Source organism: Capricornis sumatraensis, chromosome 16 (genome assembly GCF_032405125.1).
Source record: "Capricornis sumatraensis isolate serow.1 chromosome 16, serow.2, whole genome shotgun sequence".
Taxonomy (NCBI): Eukaryota; Metazoa; Chordata; class Mammalia; order Artiodactyla; family Bovidae; genus Capricornis; species Capricornis sumatraensis.
This window is the reverse complement of record NC_091084.1, coordinates 15,785,488-15,806,919: the sequence shown is the minus strand read 5'-3', so window position 1 is coordinate 15,806,919 and position 21,432 is coordinate 15,785,488. Positions and strand designations below refer to the sequence as shown.

The 21,432-nt window shown below is 38.7% G+C and overlaps 2 protein-coding genes across 3 annotated transcripts in view; one reads left to right on the top strand and one right to left on the bottom strand.

Annotated features, from left to right (window-relative positions):
* CCDC82 (coiled-coil domain containing 82) overlaps nt 1–7,033 on the bottom strand; it is a 32,416-nt gene extending 25,383 nt beyond the window's left edge. The window contains exons 1-3 of one of the 2 annotated variants that reach the window (XM_068988849.1): nt 6,974–7,033; nt 942–1,657; nt 254–467 (exon numbers count right to left, since the gene is read on the bottom strand). In XM_068988849.1, coding sequence (XP_068844950.1) covers nt 254–467; nt 942–1,649 — 922 coding nt within the window. In that variant the 5' untranslated portion in view covers nt 1,650–1,657; nt 6,974–7,033. Of the gene's footprint in view, nt 1–253; nt 468–941; nt 1,658–4,713; nt 4,782–6,973 lie in introns of those variants that run through there. The other variant, XM_068988850.1, reaches the window with a different exon arrangement.
* Nucleotides 7,034–7,746: 713 nt separating this feature from the next.
* On the top strand, nt 7,747–9,321 carry JRKL (JRK like). Its single transcript, XM_068989356.1, has one exon. It carries the CDS (start codon nt 7,747–7,749, stop codon nt 9,319–9,321), a length of 1,575 nt encoding a protein of 524 aa, XP_068845457.1.
* Nucleotides 9,322–21,432: the final 12,111 nt, after the last annotated feature.

Sequence of the window (21,432 nt, the reverse complement as noted above, 5' to 3'; positions counted from 1 at the left end):
TTGTATTTCTACAATGGTAAATGTTGATAGATATAACTCACAGAAACAAAAGCTCTTTAGGGTTCTCTAGTATTTTTAAGAGTTTAAAGGGTTCTCACAAACCACTAGAATAAAGTATTATTATACAGACAAAGTTACCTGAAAATGAAACCATAGTTCCTAATCAAAGATTTAGAATATGATAGTAAAAGGCTGATTCAATACTTGACATAAAAATTAGAATAAGTGATAAAACATCTGATATTTAACTTACAAAGAGAATTCTGTTCTATTGATTTCCGTTGTGATGTAGTCAATTGTTCTCCTTGTTGGCTTTTATTCTCTTCATCACCCTCCTCATCTTGTACTACAAAGCCATCAATAATATAATGATCTCCATCTTCACCAAATTCATAATCACTGTCTTCTTCCTCTTCCTCCTCAACATCATTTTCATCACTGCTGGGGGAGGATTTCTTTTCAGAGTCCTAGTTAAATTAAAACATATCTTTTAATAAAGTGTACCTTTAAAACTGTCATTAGGGATATGAAATTAAAAGATCAAATGTGAAACAATCATCGGTAGAAAATAATTTCATATCTTAAGGTTGAAAAAAGTCTTGTCATGTTAGATGCTGAACTTTTGAAATTAGGAAAAAGATAACATACCCTAGTAAGTGATAAAATGTTTAAAATGGACATTAAGGTTGTAAGTAGAAATAAAAAATGGGAAAAAGACAAAACAAAATCTTAATTTTTAAAAAGAGTGAAGGAATGAGGCTCATAATAAAATATTATTAGATGCAATACTGCAATCAAACATGCCCAAGGATACTTCACTAAAAAATAAATTCTAGAATTATTGCAAAAGAGAACAGACTCAGCACTTTGATTTTTATAGAAGTTAAATAATTTAAATAAAAATTTAAAAACAGTAAGAAAACCAATAAAATAGAACACACCTCAAAATCTCTACTACTATTACGTCTCTGACGAGATCTCTGTTTTGAGAGTTCTTTCAGTTTCTGGAGCTGTTCTCGCTTTCTTGTAGCTGAAGTTTGTTCAGGAATGTTTTGCTCCATCTCCACTGAGGAACATTCATCTTCGACCACTCTGCGTGGACGTTTAACACCCACTTTCCCAGCTAGGATATCACTGTCGTCACTCTCATCACTGTCACACATCACAGAGGAGATCCTTTTTCTCTTCCCCCGCTTGATGGGTTCTTCTTCTAAATCCTCCTCTGTTATTTGTCCAGTGTGTTTGTTGAGATCACCCTCCTCTTGACCTGAACCCTTTTCATGATCTGCTAAGTCAATACTTCCATGTTTAGTTTTGTTCTTTTCTTCTTCATATGTTGAACTATTGTCAGTGTTAATGAGTTGCTTACTACTCTTTCCTTCACCTTCAACATTAATTAATTTAAGCTCTCTTTCATTTTCTGGCTTCTTAATGCGATCAGGATCTTCGTCACTGTCAGGATCTTCGTCACTGTCAACACTTTCAATACTGTCAACACTTTCATCACTCTCAAGCTCGTCACCACTCTCACATAACTGCGAGATACTACTTCTTTTAGTCCGCCTCCAATCGACTCGAGATTTCTGTTCATGCCCTTGAGTTTTAGAATTTTTCCTTGTTTCATATCTTCTAACATGTACCATTTTCATTTAAGCTTCTACAAAATAAAGTTATTAGGAATATCATAATGACAATCAGATTACAACAATGAACGCATTTATGGTACAAACTATATTTATTTGATGTTATTAAATGGTTCACAAAGGTAAAATCACATGAAATAACTGAGTGAAGATGGCAGAATACTTATTCAACAAATAATTTATTGAACATCTATGAAAGCATCATATGAACATCTGTTCTGAATTATGCTATGTATGTTTTAAGGAAAGAGGTTCATACAAAAATCATAGTCTTGTTCTTCAATTATTATCCATGGGTAGATAATACACTGAACACTGTAGATAATACACAGATAAAACACTGAAACATAATAATTAAGAAAAATACTAGGTAGAATTCATTTAGTACAAAATGAGTGATAAAAAGTAACTGCAATAAAAGTGTAAAGACGCAGGAAGATCAGAACAGCAAGTGTTTTACTGAAGATTTTGTTGAACAGCTATGACCCGATACACCTCTGAAGAGTTGATTACATTTCAACAGAGAGAAGGAAAGAAAAAGGGATTTCAGGCAGGAAAAAATGATAATGTCAAAATTTTGGCACTGAGAACAAACACATTTAGTAAATAAGTATGACCAAGAAGACACGAAAAAAGGCTTTATGCTGGGAAAAAAGGGACTGATATAGAAAAGTAGGGTGGCATTACAGAACGATTCCTCCCGTAATCAAAGAAGGATTCTGAACAGAGAAATGAATTATAACACAAAAGATTAATCATATGTATGAAGAAAGTTGTATAGTAGTAATAGACATAAAAAAAGTTAATGATGCAAAACTGAACGATAACTTATCTACTAAGATTTCAGCCTTTATATACTTCAGTAAAATGGTAATGGCTTAAACCGTTAAAAACTAAAGGTACAAAATAATCCAATAGAAAACTTACTAACAATCCAATAACATAGGTGAGAAAACAGTTCAATGGCGAAACAGAGCACAGTATTTGGAAGGAAAACAAATGCTCTAAGTTTCTGATTCAGAAAAGGGTGAAACAAACTGAAAGTGTTAGTAACTCAGTTGTGTCTGACTTTTTGTGACCCTATGGACTACTGCCCGCCAGGCTCCTCTGTCCAAGGGCTTCTCCAGGCAAAAATACTGGAGTGGGATGCCATTCCCTTCTCCAGGGGAATCTTCCCGACCCAGGGATTGAACTTGGGTCTCCTGCGTTGCAGGCAGAGTTTTTAACACTGAGCCACCAGGAGCACCATCAAAATCATCCACAAGTATAAAGGAACAATTAGAGGCAAGATAACTAGAAAAACAGTAACATACATATATATATATATATATATATATATATTTCTATGGCTGCTAAGGAAAAGAGAAATATGATCACAATGCAATGAGATGACCTCAAAATACTCATGTAAGAACATATGTATTTAACTGAGTGCTATCTCCTTTAAAGAAATGAGGTTGTATTGTTTCAATATTGCTACGATGGCACAGAATATTCTGGAGATTTTCTAAAAACCACAGTTTCAAAAAATATGAAAATACTTACACTTTGGTTTTTATTCCAAAGAGAGGTTTAAATATCCACTTTATTCACTTGTCCTAGTCAGAAGGGACTGTTACCAGCTTCCAGAAATGAAATCCAGTTTGAAAAGATGAAGACTAACTACTATTAAAGATATGTTTAAAATGTGCTACAAACGGACAGTAATTTCAAAACTAGAATGCCACATCTTTTTTGAGCAATGGAAGTGTTACTGAACCAAGTTCATGGTTCCCCAAGATGCTTACTTTTTTTTGGTGGGGGAGAGATATCACCTATTTAATTGTACAGATTCCGTTATGTTTATAAGACAGTGTAACTGCTTCTAATGGTAACAACTCATACGAAATAAGAACAAGTTGCTAAGACTATACAAAAGATATTATAATGTAGGCAATCTTATGACAGTAACTGCTACAAAATACATTCGGCACTGTAATAGTAATTGAACAAATCCTAGTCCATAGACCAAATATTCTGCTATTTGAAATTACACTCAGATTGCATCTTATAGAAAATCTGTATTAAAATCAGCAAAGAATAAAACTGCACTCTTTTTTTTAAAAGATCTCTATGTTGTTTTTCAAAGTATGGATTTTTGTACACTACAGTGCTTCCAAATATGTCCACCCAGTTTCTCTTTCAAGTTTTAAACAGATTACTGTTTCTTTTTATTAAGCACTAAGTAAATTATGTAGGTTATATTTTGAAGCCATGTAGTACAAAGAAGTTGGAGAAGGCAATGGCAACCCACTCCAGTACTCTTGCCTGGAAAATCTCATGGGTGGAGGAGCCTGGTAAGCTGCAGTCCATGGGGTTGGGAAGAGTCTACAGAACTGAGTGACTTCACTTTCACTTTTCACTTTCATGCACTGGAGAAGGAAATGGCAACCCACTCCAGTGTTCTTGCCTGGAGAATCCCAGGGACGGGGGAGCCTGGTTGGCTGCCGTCTGTGGGGTCTCAGCGTCGGACACGACTGAAGTGACTTAGCAGCAGCAACAGTACAAAGAAGTATTTTTTAAGCACACATAGTTATAAATTTGCACAAGCTAACTGTATGTGCACTTTTCACTGTAATACGAAGGTAAGACTGTTTTATAAAAATCTCTCTGAATTGGGAGAAATAATGGAAAAAAAGTTTATGAAAACCAAAGACAAATATGGCCTCAGCAAGTACACTAAAGAATGGGCAGTAGGAACATTAAAGTAAAAGATCATTTTTATTAGTACTCAAAAGCAGTTTCATACACACTAGATGTTTATCTTACAAAACTGTACCATGTGCAAAACAGCTATTTATCATATCAAGAGGTGACTCTTGATGGTAGAAACAACTAAGAAAGTCACACTACACAAATACCTGTGATTGCCACAGAGTTAAGTAAGCTATTAAAACACCCTTTATGTACAACAATTTTCAGTGCATTTTCAGACATATTTTAAAGTCCTGACAATGATCCTAGAAGGAAGATATTATCTATCTTCAATTATAAAAGTCAAAGCCAAGGACGTAGATTTTAAATGACTTACCAAAGATCACACAGCTCGTTAGTGACAGAACAGGAATTAGAAACCAGGTCTTCTGATTCCCAGTCCAGCGTTACACAATGACTGCTGCCAATATTATATTTGTACAAAGTAGGAAAAATTATGCTTTCAAAAAGTCATTATTGTACCTCTCATTCGTGCTAAATTTTAGTTCCAGAAAATAATCATTAAAATAGTCTGAGTAAGTTTACAAACATGCTTTTTAAATTATGTAACTGAGCACATGAGTTAGGCCAGAAACTTCTACAAATTATTTATCCAAAACTCAAAACAAGAATGTGCAACAGAGATGAAAATTTGAAGGCTTCCCTCTACCACCTTACTGATGACACTGATCACAAAATTTAAGGGATTCCCCACTGAATCCAAATGTAAAGATGCCAAAGAAAGGCAGTCTCTGGTGAGAAAAAACTGATTTTGGAAAACTTCAATGTTGAATATTGAGGAGGCAAACTTTACATAAACAAAATTTCATTTGGCCAAGTGCCAAATTTCCAGGGCCTCTTTCCTATTTCAAAACTGCTGTTTATGTCAATAATGTCCAAATTGTCACTGAAAAAGATAATTTGATTATGGCTGGCTCTTTTTTTAAATTGTGGATACTTTTACTTTGTGAGCTGGGGAGAGAAGGATGACAGAGGGAAAAGGTCAGTGAACTGAACTTGAGAAGACAAATGAAAGGTTGATGGGTAAAACATCTCTTGAGCATTAGAATTCACTCACAAAACAGTCCAGGCAAATGGATGTAATTTCTATACAGGCTGAGTATACACTCAATTTCTTGAAATCAAAGTTTAAGCAAAGTTTTAATAATACCTTACCTTTTAGGCAGAGAAAAACAGAGGCTCCAAACAGAAAGCATTAAATAAGTGAATGAAGATGTTCAGTACTATCACATCTTTGTGCTTCATGGTTAAAATCACTTAAGATGCACATACTAACTTGTTTGCCAAAGAATGTCAGGGCGATAACCCATAAGCCTTGTGCTCTTTCTCTAACACAGGGGTTAACTAAAGGGGGTACTTTGATGCTACCTGAACTTCTCATCAGAAGAAATATCCTTTATTCTAGACTTTGAGATTAATTTATCAAAAATAGATTCATTCTAAGAATCACCCACTTGCCCTATAAACAATGTAGGTGGTAGTTTAAAAATTAAAAACTTGAAGGGCAGTGGAACTCGCACCATTACCTGAAATTCTACCAGAAAGGATGTGCTCTATCTGAAAAACATCACCCCTCCTTAAGGTTTCCTTTTGTATGACAGTTTGGAGAGGAAACCATAACAAACCAAAGCACTGAATGCATATACTACGTGCTAGCACCAATTCGGAGCTGTGGCGTTTCTCAAGAATTCAACGACACGGTTTCTGCGCCCATGGAGCTCACAATCTGATGAACGGAACATCTAAACAAGCCTGAGTAATACATGATTTAAAGGCTACAGAATATGATTCCTTTTTTGCTTTTACCATATTGCTGGGAACAAATGTATCATAGTTCTTCCACTAAACAGGCCAGCACTACACGACAGAAGTAGGAAAATAGCAAGAAATATATAGAAAAAGCCAATGTCCCCCATTTAGGCTCACGCTTCAGTATTCCAAAATTTCGCATAGAGTGAATCCTGCCAGCTAGCATCCCGGACTACTATAGCATTCAACGAAATCTGTAACCCTGAAGACGGTTCGCTAAATAGAGCAGGGCTGAGGGGCTGAGGAAGGAACAGAGCCTCTCGGAGTTAACACCAGAGCACAACACCAGACACTCTGGTTGTGTCTCGTGATACAAACCTGGCTCCTCCGCGGGACACAGACGCCTGGCGCAGCAAGCCCGCCCGCCCGCCCCTCGCCACCTGATGGGAAGGGCGCCGCGGCTGGGACCCAGGACCCTCCGACACGGCTTGGCGAGAAAGCGCGCGGAACGTCACAGACCCCCAGAAAACAAACGAGAATCTGGAAAGATCAGAGAACCGCGCGAAGTCACCCTCCGCGTCCCCCGCATCCGGCCGGCCCACTTCCCCTTCGCGGAAGGAGCGGGCGGGCCCCCACGGCGCGCGAGGGGGGCGAAGCGCATTGCAGGGAGCAGCCCCGCCCACCCCGAGAGCACCCGCGGGAACGTTTCCCGCCTGCAGGCTGCGAGGCGCGGCTTCCCCCGCCCCTCCAACAAACCCTCAGCAGCCGGAGCGAAAGCGAGTCCCCGCCCCGAGGGAGCCCGCCCCGCCCCGCCCCCGAGCTCTCACCTTCCAAACCTCCCCGGCCTCCGCCTCCGCCTCTGCCTCCGCCCAGGTACCCAAGTCCGGACGGGAGACGTTCCTCCTCCTTCCGGGCGCCAAGGGAAGTCCCGCCCCTGGGCGGGGCGATGGGCGGGGGCGCATGGCGGGAGGGGGCGTCTTCCGGGAGCGTGCGCTAGTGGGAGGAGCGGCTGCCGTCGTTAGGCAGGGCGCCGCCGAGGGGTCCTGGTTCCGACTGAGGTTGGGAGAGGGTCTTGGCGGGCTTGTGCGGGGCCGGGAGGACTGTGCAGACTAAGTAAGCCCGACGCGGGGAAGTGGGGCTTGCTGTAGAAAGGTCTGGCTGCGGGAAGGAATCCAGCGTCACGTCCCTCTGGGGAAGGGGGCCAGTCCCCGACTCCCTGACTCTTCCGCTCTCGGCGGTAACTTTGGCGTGTGGCAGGGGTTAGTGACGGCTGTTGACCTGCGATCTGGGCCTGAAGGAGGTTTGTGGTCGCGATGGGGAGATAGTCTTTCTCGCAACCTCTGGAGGAATAAAACAAATGTTTGTAATCCGGATTATCCGCGGTGACTTGGGCCTCCTCTGCTGCCCAAGTAACGTTAAAGGCCTGAGCCCTGAAACTTCCGCCAGCCAAGCCCAGCTAGGGACGGGATCAGGGCCACCGGGTTCCTGGTGAGGTTGAAACAGTGAGTGTGTAAGGCTGTGTTAAAGTGAGTCAGTGAGAGTAGGCAGAATTTTGTGGGTTGCTTCCGTGTGAGTGTGGGAACAGTCCCACAGTCTTACCATGTCAGGGAAACGGAAGCGTGTGGTGTTGACCATTAAAGATAAGCTTGATATAATAAAGAAACTTGAAGATGGAGGTTCTTCCAAACAACTGGCAGTGATTTATGGAATTGGCGAAACGACAGTTCGAGATATAAGAAAAAATAAGGAAAAGATCATAACTTACGCAAGCAGTTCAGACTCCACAAGTCTTCTGGCTAAGAGGAAATCTATGAAACCATCCATGTATGAGGAACTGGACAAAGCAATGCTAGAATGGTTCAACCAGCAAAGAGCAAAAGGGAATCCCGTGTCTGGACCAATTTGTGCAAAAAGGGCAGAGTTCTTCTTTTATGCTTTGGGAATGGATGGTGATTTTAACCCCTCTGCCGGTTGGTTAACTCGTTTTAAGCAGCGGCACAGCATTAGAGAGATCAATATTAGAAACGAAAGATTAAGTGGAGATGAGACTGCTGTGGAGGATTTTTGCAGCAACTTTCGAGACTATATTGAACGAGAGAATTTGCAGCCCGAGCAAATCTACAATGCAGATGAAACTGGACTGTTTTGGAAATGCCTGCCTTCCAGGACTTCGGTAATCAAAGGTAAATGCACAGTCCCTGGGCACAAGTCAATGGAAGAAAGAGTCACTATCATGTGTTGTGCCAATGCAACAGGTTTACACAAACTTAAGCTTTGTATTGTGGGGAAAGCAAAGAAACCTCGTTCCTTCAAGTCAACTGACACCTCAAACCTGCCAGTCTCTTATTTCAGCCAAAAAGGCGCATGGATGGATCTTTCAATTTTCCGACAGTGGTTTGATAAGATCTTTGTGCCCCAAGTAAGAGAGCACTTAAGATCCAAAGGGTTGCAAGAAAAGGCTGTACTCTTGTTGGATAATTCACCAACACATCCAAATGAAAACGTCCTGAGGTCAGATGATGGCCAAATATTTGCTAAATATTTACCACCTAATGTGGCTTCGTTGATTCAGCCCTTGAATCAGGGAGTCATAGCTACAATGAAGAGAAACTACAGAGCACGTCTTCTCCAGAACAACTTGGAAGAAGGCAATGACCTGAGATCATTCTGGAAGAAGCTAACTCTACTAGATGCACTTTATGAAATAGCAATGGCGTGGAATTTAGTAAAGCCAGTTACCATCAGCAGAGCATGGAAGAAGATTCTCCCTACCATAGAGGAGAAAGAAGGCCTGGACTTTGATGAAGAAGATATCTCAGTGGCTGCCATCGCTACCATTTTACAACACACCAAAGGACTGGAAAATGTGCCTGCTGAGAACATTGAAAAATGGCTTGAAGTGGACAGTACTGAACCAGGCTATGAAGTCTTAACTGACAGCGAAATCATCAAAAGAGCACAAGGTCACACAGATGAATCCAGTGAAAATGAAGAGGAGGAAATAGAACTGATTCCAGAGAAACATATTAATCATGCAGCTGCTCTCCAATGGACTGAAAATTTATTGGATTATCTAGAACAACAAGGTGATATGATTCTGCCTGATAGACTGGTGATACGTAAACTTCGAGCCACCATCAGAAATAAACAAAAGATGGCAAACTCAAGTCAGTAATGGCATATCAGTGTTAGCATTGTTTTGGTAATTGTGTAACTCTTGACCTCCTTGCAATATGGCTTTTCTTGGTGTTCTGAGTTCTCAGACACAGCCCTGTGAAATATAGATACTATATATATCTATATATATCTATATCTGAAGTGGTTTAAGGATTATGTGTTTTGTAGCATCTGTCCCTTTATTTGTGTAATCAGAAGCTGATTCTGTATAGGTGTAAGTTACATACGCATATGTATTCACTTTCATAGATCTACAATTATCCCTTCCATTAGAGTGGTATTCCATAAATTTTCTAGCAGAAGTTACAGGTAACAGTGAACAGGTAGAGCACTTTCCTGAAATCTTTTGTTTGTTGTGTGAGGGAAGCCACAGTAATCTTTTATTGTGCTAGCCATCTTAAGTGATTATTTGTATATTTGTATACAGTGATGGAATGAGTGATCTATAATAATTCAAAATGAGAAAACTGATCTGTGAATTAATAAAATAACTTAGGAATCATGCTTTTCTTTGTTTTAGAGGGGAGATTTCTCTGGAACTAAATATAGGAAGTGGTTGCTAACTTTGAAAGCTAGAAAACTTAGAAAACTATTGGAAAGCTGATATTCTGACTTATTCATTTGTAGAAACAGGTGAAAATTTGGGGAACTTTAGGTTATTTATAAAAAGGGAATAAATAGACTTGTTTTAATTGGATCTTATATTATTAATTGAATAATTAATAGTATAGGTCTAGTATTTATTCATCTAATTATAGTACAGGTTTTGTAATGTTACCTATGGCGATGTGAGCACCCACCTATATGTGAGGGAATATTTTGGGTATTTGTAAGTTTTTTTTTTTCTTTTTTACTATATACTTGAAAGTGTTATAATTTGAAAAGTTTGGTGATAATTTCTCTATATGATGTGAAAAGAATCGAAAAGTTTTTATTTTTAATAAGCCATAAATTATCTATTATGAGGAAAGCAGAAATAATTATGGAAAGTGACAGATTCTAAGGAATTTCATCACTATTATTTTGACATTTGTAAAATGGTATTTCATTTGTCAGAATTTTGATACTTGTTTAACAATGTAGGTTTACTCAAGGCATTGAAAAGACTTTGCCTATATAAATATTAATTTCATTTGTAATTTAAAAGTTTTGGCCCTAAATTTTAAAAGTCATTTTTGAAATGTTTTAACTTTTTCACTGAAACACTTGCATTTTGTAGTGACTTTCTAAAGCTTTCTAATGTGAATTCTAAAGTTTCAGAAATATTTGTAGCTTTCCATAATTTCTGTTCTCTTTATGATGTATGTTCAGATTTTTAAAAAAGACTTACCTATGTCAATAATTGTTTAAAATTGTGTTTGTTGCATGAATTGCCTCGATAAACAGGAGAGAAAGCATCAGAAATTAGCATACATATTGAATCAGATAATTACATGTTCTGGTGTAAATTAAATTGTATATAAAAGTACTTTTCATTTTTCTAAAATGAAAATATGCACTAAAAATCTTGGAATTTCTGTATTTGCTCAGTTTTAAAATTAACCTTGTCAGTGAAATTCAGCAGTATCATTGCCACCTAGTGGTAAAGTTAGCATGTTAAGCTGTGTGGTTTTAAACTTTAATATCTAGTAAAACATTCACTGTGTTGTGGCCTTGAGTGTGAATCTTGTGACTCTTTATCCTGTGAGAAACCACTCTTCATTCGTAGGCTTATAGCTATTTGCTCATTTCTGAAAACTCTCAACAATGGTAGATAAAAAGTTCTGTTTTGGACTCTTCTTAAACATAATTATAAAATCTGCCAATTACTGAATACCATGTTATGTTCTAAGCAGTGTATTTCTATCACTAACCCCCAAATTATGAATTAGGTGGAAATACTGATGCTCAGTTTATACTTTTAATTGCTTAAGATCACTTGGCTACAGGTAAGAATTTAAATTATAAATTATCCATAGGGTCTCAATCTCACAAGTCTTATGAGGTTTTCCCATTGGTGAGCCTTGATCAACTGCATTACAGAGTTTCTCTAATCCCACACTCCTAATAGCCAAGAAGGCTGTGGGGAGAGTAGGATTACCTGCAGGGGATAATGCAGGAATTAAGGAACTTCCTTTATGAGAGATTTGGGCTTTTGTGGGGGTAGATGGGAGAAGGGAGTGGAATTCCTTGCTGTATTTAAAGGGGAAGAGTGGTTCATGTCCTAGAGATCTTGAAATCAAGGTAAAAAAATAATGTATTTGAAAAGAACAAAGCCATCTGTAGGTTTACTGGTCTAATTATAAGCATTTAAAACAGCCAATATGATATGAATTGTGTAAGGAAACCATTATGATTTAGTTTGCTTATTAATTCCTTCAGTGGCTTCTGCTCTTTATACCCTCTATATTTTAAGGTTTTGGTTTTTACTACTCCTCAGTGACTTCATCCATTTCCATTACCTCCTTCCTTAAGATCCCAAATTTGCTTCCAGTCACCCAGTCGTCAGAAGTCCAGATTTGTGTCTTCAGTTGAGAAGCAGTATTCCAGTCTGGAAGGGAAATTTAAATTGTTGCTCTGAGATTCTTTAGAGAGAGGAAAGATTACACTCTGCTTATTAACTTCCTTCTATCAGAAATGATACACATTATTTCTGTTCATGTTCTAATGATAAGCACTCTATCATCTGGCCCTACCTTGATGGAAGGGGTGCTCTAGAATAACTCCCTAAGAGGCAGGTGCTTCCTAATATATGCCTGGATTCTTGCATTAGATCTCCTGTTTGTTATATCCAGATTTCTGGTCCCAGCTCTCATAGCCTCATTATATAGAATACAATTTTCTTACACATAGTTTATGGTCCTCCAAAAGTTTACCTTCCTGTTTTGAGGATAGCTATGCTGCTGCTGCTGCTAAGTGACTTCAGTCGTGTCTGACTCTGTGATCCCATAAATGGCAGCCACCAAGCTCCTCTGTCCGTGGGATTCTCCAGGCAAGAATACTGGAGTGGGTTGCCATTTCCTTCTCCGAGGATAGCTCTACTTGGTTCCTTTTAAGGTATATACATATTTGTCTATTATTTATATATTTGATGTAAGATAAGAATGAAGCATCTGCTGTCTGTTTATCTCGATATCAGAAGTCCTAGCCACGTGATATTGGACAAGTCTCTAAATCTCTGAGTCTTATTTTTAAGATGGGATAATAATACAGATTTTTAAGATTAAATAATGTATAATACTGTGTGAACTAATATGTTTTTATATTATTAATAGGAAAAATTAAAGGACTAGTTCAGTTGATAAATCATGACCAATTATTTGAGACCCCCATGGACTGTAGAACACCAGACTCTGTCCTCCACTATCTCCTGGGATTTGCTTAAACTCATGTTCATTGAGTCAGTGAAGCTATCTAACCTCATCCTCTGCTGCCATCCTCTCCTTTTGCCTTCAATCTTTCCCAGCATCAGGGTCTTTTCCAATGAGTTGGCTCCATGCATCAGGTGGCCAAAATACTGGAACTTCAGCTTCAGCATCAGTCCTTCCAATGAATATTTAGGGTTAATTGCCTTTAGGATTGACTGCTTTTATCTCTTTGCTGTCCAAGGGACTCTGTAGAGTGTTCTCCAGCCCACAGTTTGAAAGCATCAATTCTTTGATCCTTGGCCTTCTTTATGGTCCAATTCACATCCATACATCTACTGGAGAAACCAGAGTTTGACTATACAGATTTTTGTTGGCAAAGTAATGTCTCTGCTTTTTAATATGCTGTCTAGGTTTGTCATAGCTTTACTTCCAAGGAGTAAGCGTCTTTTAATTTAAGGTCTGCAGTCACTGTCCACAGTGATTTCGGAAACCAAGAAAATAAAATCTGTCACTATTTCCACATTTTCCCAATATATTTGCCATGAAGTGATGGGACTGGATGCTGTGATTTTTGTTTTTAGAATGTTGAGTTTTAAATGAGCTGTTTCATTCTCTTCTTTCACCCTCAGTTCAGTTCAGTCACTCAGTCATGTCCAACTCTTCAACCCCATGAACTGCCGGGTACCAGGCTTCCCTGTCCATCACCAACTCCCAGAGCTTGCTCAAACTCGTGTCCATTGAGTTGGTGATGCCATCCTACCATCTCATCCTCTGTTATCTCCTCCTGCCTTCACTATTTCCTGGCATCAGGGTCTTTTTTATGAGTCAGTTTTCACATCAGATGGCCAATGTATTGGAACTTCTGCTTTAGCATCAGTCCTTCCAATGAGTGTTCAGGACTGATTTCCTTTAGAATTGACTGGTTTGATCTCCTTGCAGTCCAAGGGACTCTCAAGAGTCTTCTGCAACATCACAGTTCAAAAGCATCAGTTCTTCAGTGCTCAACTTTCTTTATGGTCTGACACACACATCTAGACATGACTACTGGAAAAACCATAGATTTGACTATATGGATCTTTGTCAGCAAAGTAATGTCTCTGCTTCTTAATATGCTGTCTAGGTTGGTCATAGCTTTCCTTCCAAGGAGCAAGAGTCTTAATTTCATGGCTGCAGTCACTATCTGCAGTGATTTTAGAGCCCAAGAAAATAAAGTCTGTCACTGTTCCCATTGCTTCCCCATCTATTTGCCATGAAGTGATGGTAACAGGTGCCATGATCGTAGTTTTTTAAATGAGTATTAAGCCAGTTTTTTCACTCTTTTCTTTCATTTTCATCAAGAGGGTTCTTTTTCACTTTCTGCCATAAGAGCGGTGTCATCTGCATATCTGAGGTTATTGATATTTCTCCTAGCAATCTTGATTTCAGCTTGTGCTTCATCCAGCCTGGCATTTCACATGGTGTTTGCTGCTTATAAGTTAAATAAGCAGGGTGACAATATTCAGACTTGAAGTACTCCTTTCCCAATTTGGGAACCAGCCCATTTTTCCATGTCTGGTTCTAACTGTTGATTCTTGACCTGCATGCAGGTTTCTCAGGTGGCATGTAAGGTCATCTGGTATTCCCATTTCTTCAAGAATTTTCCACAATTTGTTGTGATCCACACAAAGGCTTTAGTGTAGTCAATGAAATAGATGTTTTTTTTTTTTCTGGAAATCTCTTGCTTTTTGTATCATCCAACAGATGTTGGCAATTTGACCTCTGGTTCCTCTGCATTTCTAAATCCAGCTTGAGCATCTGGAAATTCTCAGTTCATGTACTGTTGAAGTGTAGCTTGGAGAACTTTGAGCACTTTGCTAGTGTGTGAGATGAATGCAATTGTGTAGTAGTTTGAATATCCTTTGGCATTGCCTTTCTTTGGGATGGGAATGAAAACTGACCTTTTCCAGTCCTGTGGCCACTGCTGAATTTTCCAAATTTGTTGGCATGTCAAATGCAGCACTTTCACAGCATCATCTTTTAGGATTTGAAATAGCTCCATTGGAATTCTGTCATCCCCAATAGCTTTGTTCATATTGATGCTTCCTAAGACCCACTTGACTTTGTACTCCAGGGTGTCTGGCTGTAGGTGAGTGATCACACCATCGGGGTTATGGGTCATTAAGATCTTTTTTATATAGTTCCTTGTATTCTTGCCACCTCTTCTTAGTATCTTCTGCTTCTTTTACATTTCTGTCCTTTATTGTGCCCATCTTTACATGAAATATTTCCTTGGTATCTCTAATTTTCTTGAAGAGATCTCTATTTTCTTGAAGAGATCTCTTTCCTATTCTTTTGTTTTTCTCTATTTCTTTGTGTTGATCACTGAGGAAGGCTTTCTTATCTCTCCTTGCTATTCGTTGAAACTGCATTCAGATGGGTATATCTTTCCTTTTCTCCTATGTTTTTTGCTTCTCTTCTTAGCTATTTGTAAGCCCTCCTCAGACAATCGTTTTCCCTTTTTGCATTTCTTTTTCTTGGGGATGGTCTTGATTACTGCCTCCTGTACAATGTCACGAAGTTCCGTCCATAGTTCATCATGCACTCTATCAGGTCTAATCCCTTGAATCTATTTCTCACTTCCACTGTATAATCGTAAGGGATTTGATTTAGGTCATACCTGAATGGTCTGGTGGTTTCCCTTACTTTCTTCAGTTTAAGTCTGAGTTTTGCAATAAGGAGTTGATGATCTGAGCCACAGTCAGCTTCCTGTCTTGTTTTTGTTGACTGTATAGAGTTTCTTCATCTTCGGCTGCAAAGAATATAATCAGTCTGATTTCAGTGTTGGCCATCTGGTAATGTCCATGTGTAGAGTCTCCTCTTGTGTTGTTGGAAGAGGGTGTTTGCTATGACCAGTCCTGCTCTTGGCAAAACTCTGTTAGCCTTTGCCCTGCGTCATTCTGTATTCCAAGGTCAAACTTGCCTGTTACTCCAGGTATCTCTTGACTTCATGCTTTTGCATTCCAGTCCCCTGTGATGAAAAGGACATCTTTTTTTTTTTTTTTTGTAGAAGGTCTTGTAGGTCTTCATAGAACCGTTCAACTTAAGCTTCTTCAGCATTACTGTTTGGGGCATAGATTACCGTGATATTGAATGGTTTGCCTTGGAAATGAACAGAGATCATTCTGTCAGTTTTGAAATTGCATCCAGGTACTGCATTTCAGACTTTTGTTGACTAGGAGGGCTACTCCATTTATTCTAAGGGATTCTTGCCCGCAGTAGTAGATGTAATATTCATCTGAATTAAATTTGCCCATTCCAGTCCATTTAGTTCACTGATTCCTATCTCCTGTTTGACCACTTCCAATTTACCTTTATTCATGGACCTAACATTCCAGGTTCCTATGCAGGATTTTTCTTTACAGCATCAGACTTTATTTCCTTCACCAGTCACATCCACAACTGGGCATTTGTTTTGCTTTGGCTCAGCATCTTCATTCCTCCTGGAGCTATTTCTCCACTCTTCTCCAATAGCACACTGGGCACCTACCAACCTGGGGAGTTCACCTTTCTGTGTCATATCTTTTTGCCTTTTCATACTGTTCATAGGGTTCTCAAGGCAAGACTGAAGTGGTTTTCCATTCCCTTCTCCAGTGGACTGTGTTTTGTCAGAACTTTCCACCATGACCCATCCATCTTGGGTGGTCCTACATGGTGTGGCTCATAGTTTTGTTGAGTTAGACAAGGCTGTGATCTGTGTGATCACTTTGGTTAGTTTCCTGTGATCACCCAGCAATCTTGAGTCCAGTTAAGTAAGCAAGGTGACAGTATACAGTCTTGATGTATTCGTTTCCCAATTTTGAACCAGTCTGTGGTTTCATGTCTGGTTCTAACTGTTGCTTCTTCACTTGCATACAAGTTCTCAGGAGGCAGGTAAGGTGGTCTGCTATTCTCATCTCTTTCAGAATTTTCCACAATTTGTTGTGGTCCACATAGTCAAAAGCTTTAGTGTAGTCAATGAAGCAGAAGTAGATGTTCTTTTGGAATTCTTCTTTTTCTGGCTTCCCTGGTGGGTCAGATGGTCAAGAATCCTTCCACAGTGCAGGAGACCTGGGTTCTATCCCTGAATCAGGAAGAGAAGGAAATGGCAACCCACTTCAGTATTCTTGCCTGGAGAATTCCATGGCCAGAGAAGCCTGGCGGGCTACAGTCCATGGGGTTGCAAAGAGTCAGATGTGACTGAGCAACTAACACTTTAACTTACTGCTTTTTCAGTGATCCAGTGGATATTGCCAAGTTGATCTCAAGTTCCTCTACCTTTTCTAAATCTAGCTTGTACATCTGGAGTTTCCCAGTTCCTGTACTTCTAGAGGGCATGAAAGACGAAGAGTGGGTGTGTGAGATAATTGGAAGTATAGGGCTTTGTGGTTGAAGGGAAGAATTAAAGATTAAAGGGAAGAATTAAAGGTCAACTTTAGGTATTGATATTTGCCATGTGTTGAGCCAATATATACAATTAGGCTCTGGCACTCTGTTTTCAATGCTCTAAGCTTCTTTCTCTTATTTTAGTGTGAATAAAAGGGTTAATCACCACTTCACATGAGACAGAAGTCAAGAGACTTATTTTTTCATATTATAATTATACAGTGTTTGAACATTCTCAATTTGAAGACATCTGCATAAGGGAAGAGTGGCATTTCAGTAAATCCTAAAGGTATCACACAAAAAGATCAAATTTGGTTACAAATAACTTACAAGTATAATCTAATATTTTATATTTAAAAAGTTCATCAAGTTTAAAGGAACAGATCAATCTGAAAAGGAGTGATGTATAAGTAAAGGAATATCAGATTAGTGACAGGCATTTATATAATCTATCTTTTTGAATGAGAAAAATAAAAATGTTTATTAAAACATCACAATGATGGCAGATTTATTTTAAATACATTTTAGAAATATGATCATACTGGGATAATTTCAGGTTGGCTGAGAACAGTTTGTGGTTTCAGTTTCTGTCGAAAAGAAACCAAATAGCAGAGGGAGCCTACTTTTTTACTAATCACATTTTGACAAAGTATGAGAGAGATGGTTGGTATTCAGTGCCACTCTGATATTAAGGGAGTAAATGGTATCAAGCATCCAAGTATCTTTTCCATTCCCCCTTTTTATACATAAAGCGTTTTATTTCTCAATCTAACAAAGTGTATGCCTTCATAGCAGCTGATTGTTGTCTATAGTCTAAGCTTCAGTTCTCTTCCTTCTGCTGTTTGATCTCTACATCCTCACAGAATAATGATAAAAAGACCCTAAATGGATTTGTCTGGTACTATTATTGACACAAGTAATAGGGAATTTTCAGTACATATTATATGGGGGAAAATGTACATATTTCATTCTTTATAAAAAACTTATTTGATAAGGCCTTTTTTTTTTGGTATAAGGCATGTAAAGACACATTTTGTTGTTGTTGTAGAAAAGTATGAGCTCCTTGGCAACTGAAAACAAAGAGCTGTATTTGAACATTTAATTAAACATAATTTTCTATTTTCATTTGAGTATTTACAGCTAGTTTATTTTTCTGTTTATTATAGATACTTTAACAAATGAAACAATTGAATGTGATGTAGAAAAATAAATTATCCATGAATTAATTTTTTTAGCTATATTTTTACCCTGATAAGTAGAATCTCCTTTGTTTGTAATCTTAAAGGGAAAAAATGTTTCATATAAGAACAAATATGTCCCTTCAGTTCAGTTCAGTTCAGTCGCTCAGTCGTGTCCGACTGTTTGCGACCCCATGAATCACAGCACTCCAGGCCTCCCTGTCCATCACCATCTCATGGAGTTCACTCAGACTCACGTCCATCGAGGTCGTGATGCCATCCAGCCATCTCCTCCTGGGTCGTCCCCTTCTCCTCCTGCCCCCAATCTCCCCCAGCATCAGAGTCTTTTCCAATGAGTCAGTTCTTCGGATGAGGTGTCCAAAGTACTGGAGCTTCAGCTTTAGCATCCTTCCTTCCAAAGAAATCCCAGGGTTGATCTCCTTCAGAATGGAATGGTTGGATCTCCTTGCAGTCCAAGGGACCCTCAAGAGCCTTCTCCAACACCACAGTTCAAACGCATCAATTCTTCAGCACTCTGCCTTCTTCACAGTCCAACTCTTTACCCTCTTTTAATTCAAGTACTCTGTAAGTTTCGTTAATGTTTCTGTGAAATTTTGTCATTTATTCATTCATTTGTTCATTCATCCCAAATATTTAGCTACTCCATAACCAAAAATTTAAATAATCATTCCCCAGTTTCTTCTTGCACGTTTGTGTGATAATGACCTTTAGATTTAATCATACATTTTGCACGTTAGAAAAATGACTCTTACACTTTAGTGATCAATGAGATGATGAAGATTTTTGATAATTTTTAGCATATAAATTGGTTCTTTTTTTAAAATGTAAATTTATTGATTTTAATTGAAGGCTAGTTACTTTACAATATTGTATTGGTTTTGCCATACATTGACATGAATCCACCGTGGGTGTACATGTGTTCCCTATCCTGAGCCCCCCTCCCACCTCCTTCCCCATACCATCCCTCTGGGTCATCCCAAATGGTTCTTAAAACCAGAATTATTTTGAGGTTATCAGTTAGAAGTGCTTATAATATGTAGGGCTTTGCTGTTGACTCAGACAGTAAAGAATCCACCTGCAATGCAGGAGACTCAGGTTTGATCCCTGGGTAGGGAAGATCCCCTGGAGAAGGGAATAGCAACCCATGCCAGTACTCTTCCTGGGAAATCCCCTGGATGGAGTAGCCTGGTGGGCTACAGTCCATGGAGTCACTAAGACTTGGACACCCCTGAGCGACTTCACTTTCACTTTTCACTTTAATGCATTGGAGAAGGAAATGGCAGCCCACTCCAGTGTTCTTGCCTGGAGAATCCCAGGGACGGGGGAGCCTGGTGGGCTGCCATCTATGGGGTCCACAGAGTTGGACACGACTGAGGCGACTTAGCAGCAGCAGCAGCCAGTATTCTTGCCTGGAGAATCCCATGGACAGAGGATCCTGGCAGGTTACAGTCCATGGGGTTGCAAAGAGTTGGACCCAATTGAGCGACTAACTGGAGAAGGCAATGGCACCCCACTCCAGTACTCTTGCCTGGAGAATCCCATGGATGGAGAAGCCTGGTAGGCTACAGTCCATGGGGTCGCTAAGAGTCGGACACGACTGAGCGACTTCACTTTCACTTTTCACTTTCATGCATTGGAGACGGAAATGGCAACCCACTCGAGTTTCTTGCCCGGAGAATCCCAGGGATTGGGGAGCCTGGTGGGCTGCCATCTATGGGGTCTCACAGAGTCAGACACGACTGACGGGACTTAGCAGCAGCAGAGTGACTGACGAAATATTTGGTTTCTGTAATACTGGATACAAATAATTTACTTTTTTAACATATATTCCAGATATTTATACAAAATACCTATTCTGTATTACCTAGAGATTAAATGCTGGCTTAAAAAAAGGAAAAATCCAAATACAAATAAAAGCAGAAAGCTTAAAGTGTTCTATAATGGTTATAATCAAAAAGTATTAAAATATTTAAGATAGGAGCTTTGTCTTAAATGAATTTTCATGAAATCTCGCTCAAAGTAATGAATGTTTTATTGAATTGCACAGATGCCTGGTCTCTAATGTGTCTTTTGTTTTTATAGCTATTATGATAGTTGTTTTAATATCAATCATATATCCTAGAGCTAACAGAGTTGCCTTCTAGTCAGACTGTTGTCAGCTTTCTGGCTTAAATAGTTGGAATATATGAATTTAGTCTAATAATAGCTTAAAAGTGATTTGGATTAACAAAGAGGCCTGCAGATATTCTAGAGAGGAAATTAGCTTTCAGGGATTCAATATATTTCTTGTCAGTTCATGACAATATACAAAGTTACATAACATTTAAAAAAAGGGTAATACACAAAAAGCTTCACAATAAAAACAGACACATGGAACATTTCTGTTTCCTAGATTAGGATACCCTTTTCTAATAGTTAAAACTGAGTAGCACTAAAAAAAATCCATACATGATTGACTATGATAAATTATATCATCTAATAAATTAAAATTTATCAAAGACAACTGGTTTTCTTTTGTCCAGATCTGCTCAACACCATATGTGTAAGAGAAGAATGTGGTTTGTGGGAGCTAGTGTGAAAAAAAAAGGCTATGGATAGCTTAATATCAACCAATAATTAATGCAGTGTACATTAACAAAATAATGCTTAATGAATATTTACAGAGGGCTTACATATGCCAGACACTGCTCTAGGTACTTGGAATTTAGCAGAGACAGTTATGTATTGCTCTTAGCCCATGGTAACACTCAACAAATTATTTTATTTCCCTGTGGATCTGCTAACAACAGGGAATTAGTTTGTGGCTCAATAAAAGGATTAATCTGGTACTAGAGTTATCTTCAGATATAATTGACTTCCTTCAAAAGTATGAAGTTTTCCATCACTTGTAGAGCTAGAAAAACCGTTACACAGCCTATTCACTAGGCCTTTTTAAAGAAGGGGTTCAGTTACCATATTGTTTCTTGAATGAGATTACCTTTTCAACCGTAAGGCTCCATGATTCTTTCACACTGAATTGTCGTAGGGTGAATGCTGATCATATTACCAAATAGCAATAAAAATACTTTCAGAAATTTTCATTTATGCATTCAATAAATATTTACTCAGTACTTGTGGGTCAGGCACTGTTCTAACCCTTAAGGAACTATCTTTAACAATAAG

Coding starts and splice junctions, on each gene's coding strand:
- JRKL (XM_068989356.1), top strand. CDS start 7,747: ATGTCAGGGAAACGGAAGCGTGTGGTGTTGACCATTAAAGATAAGCTT.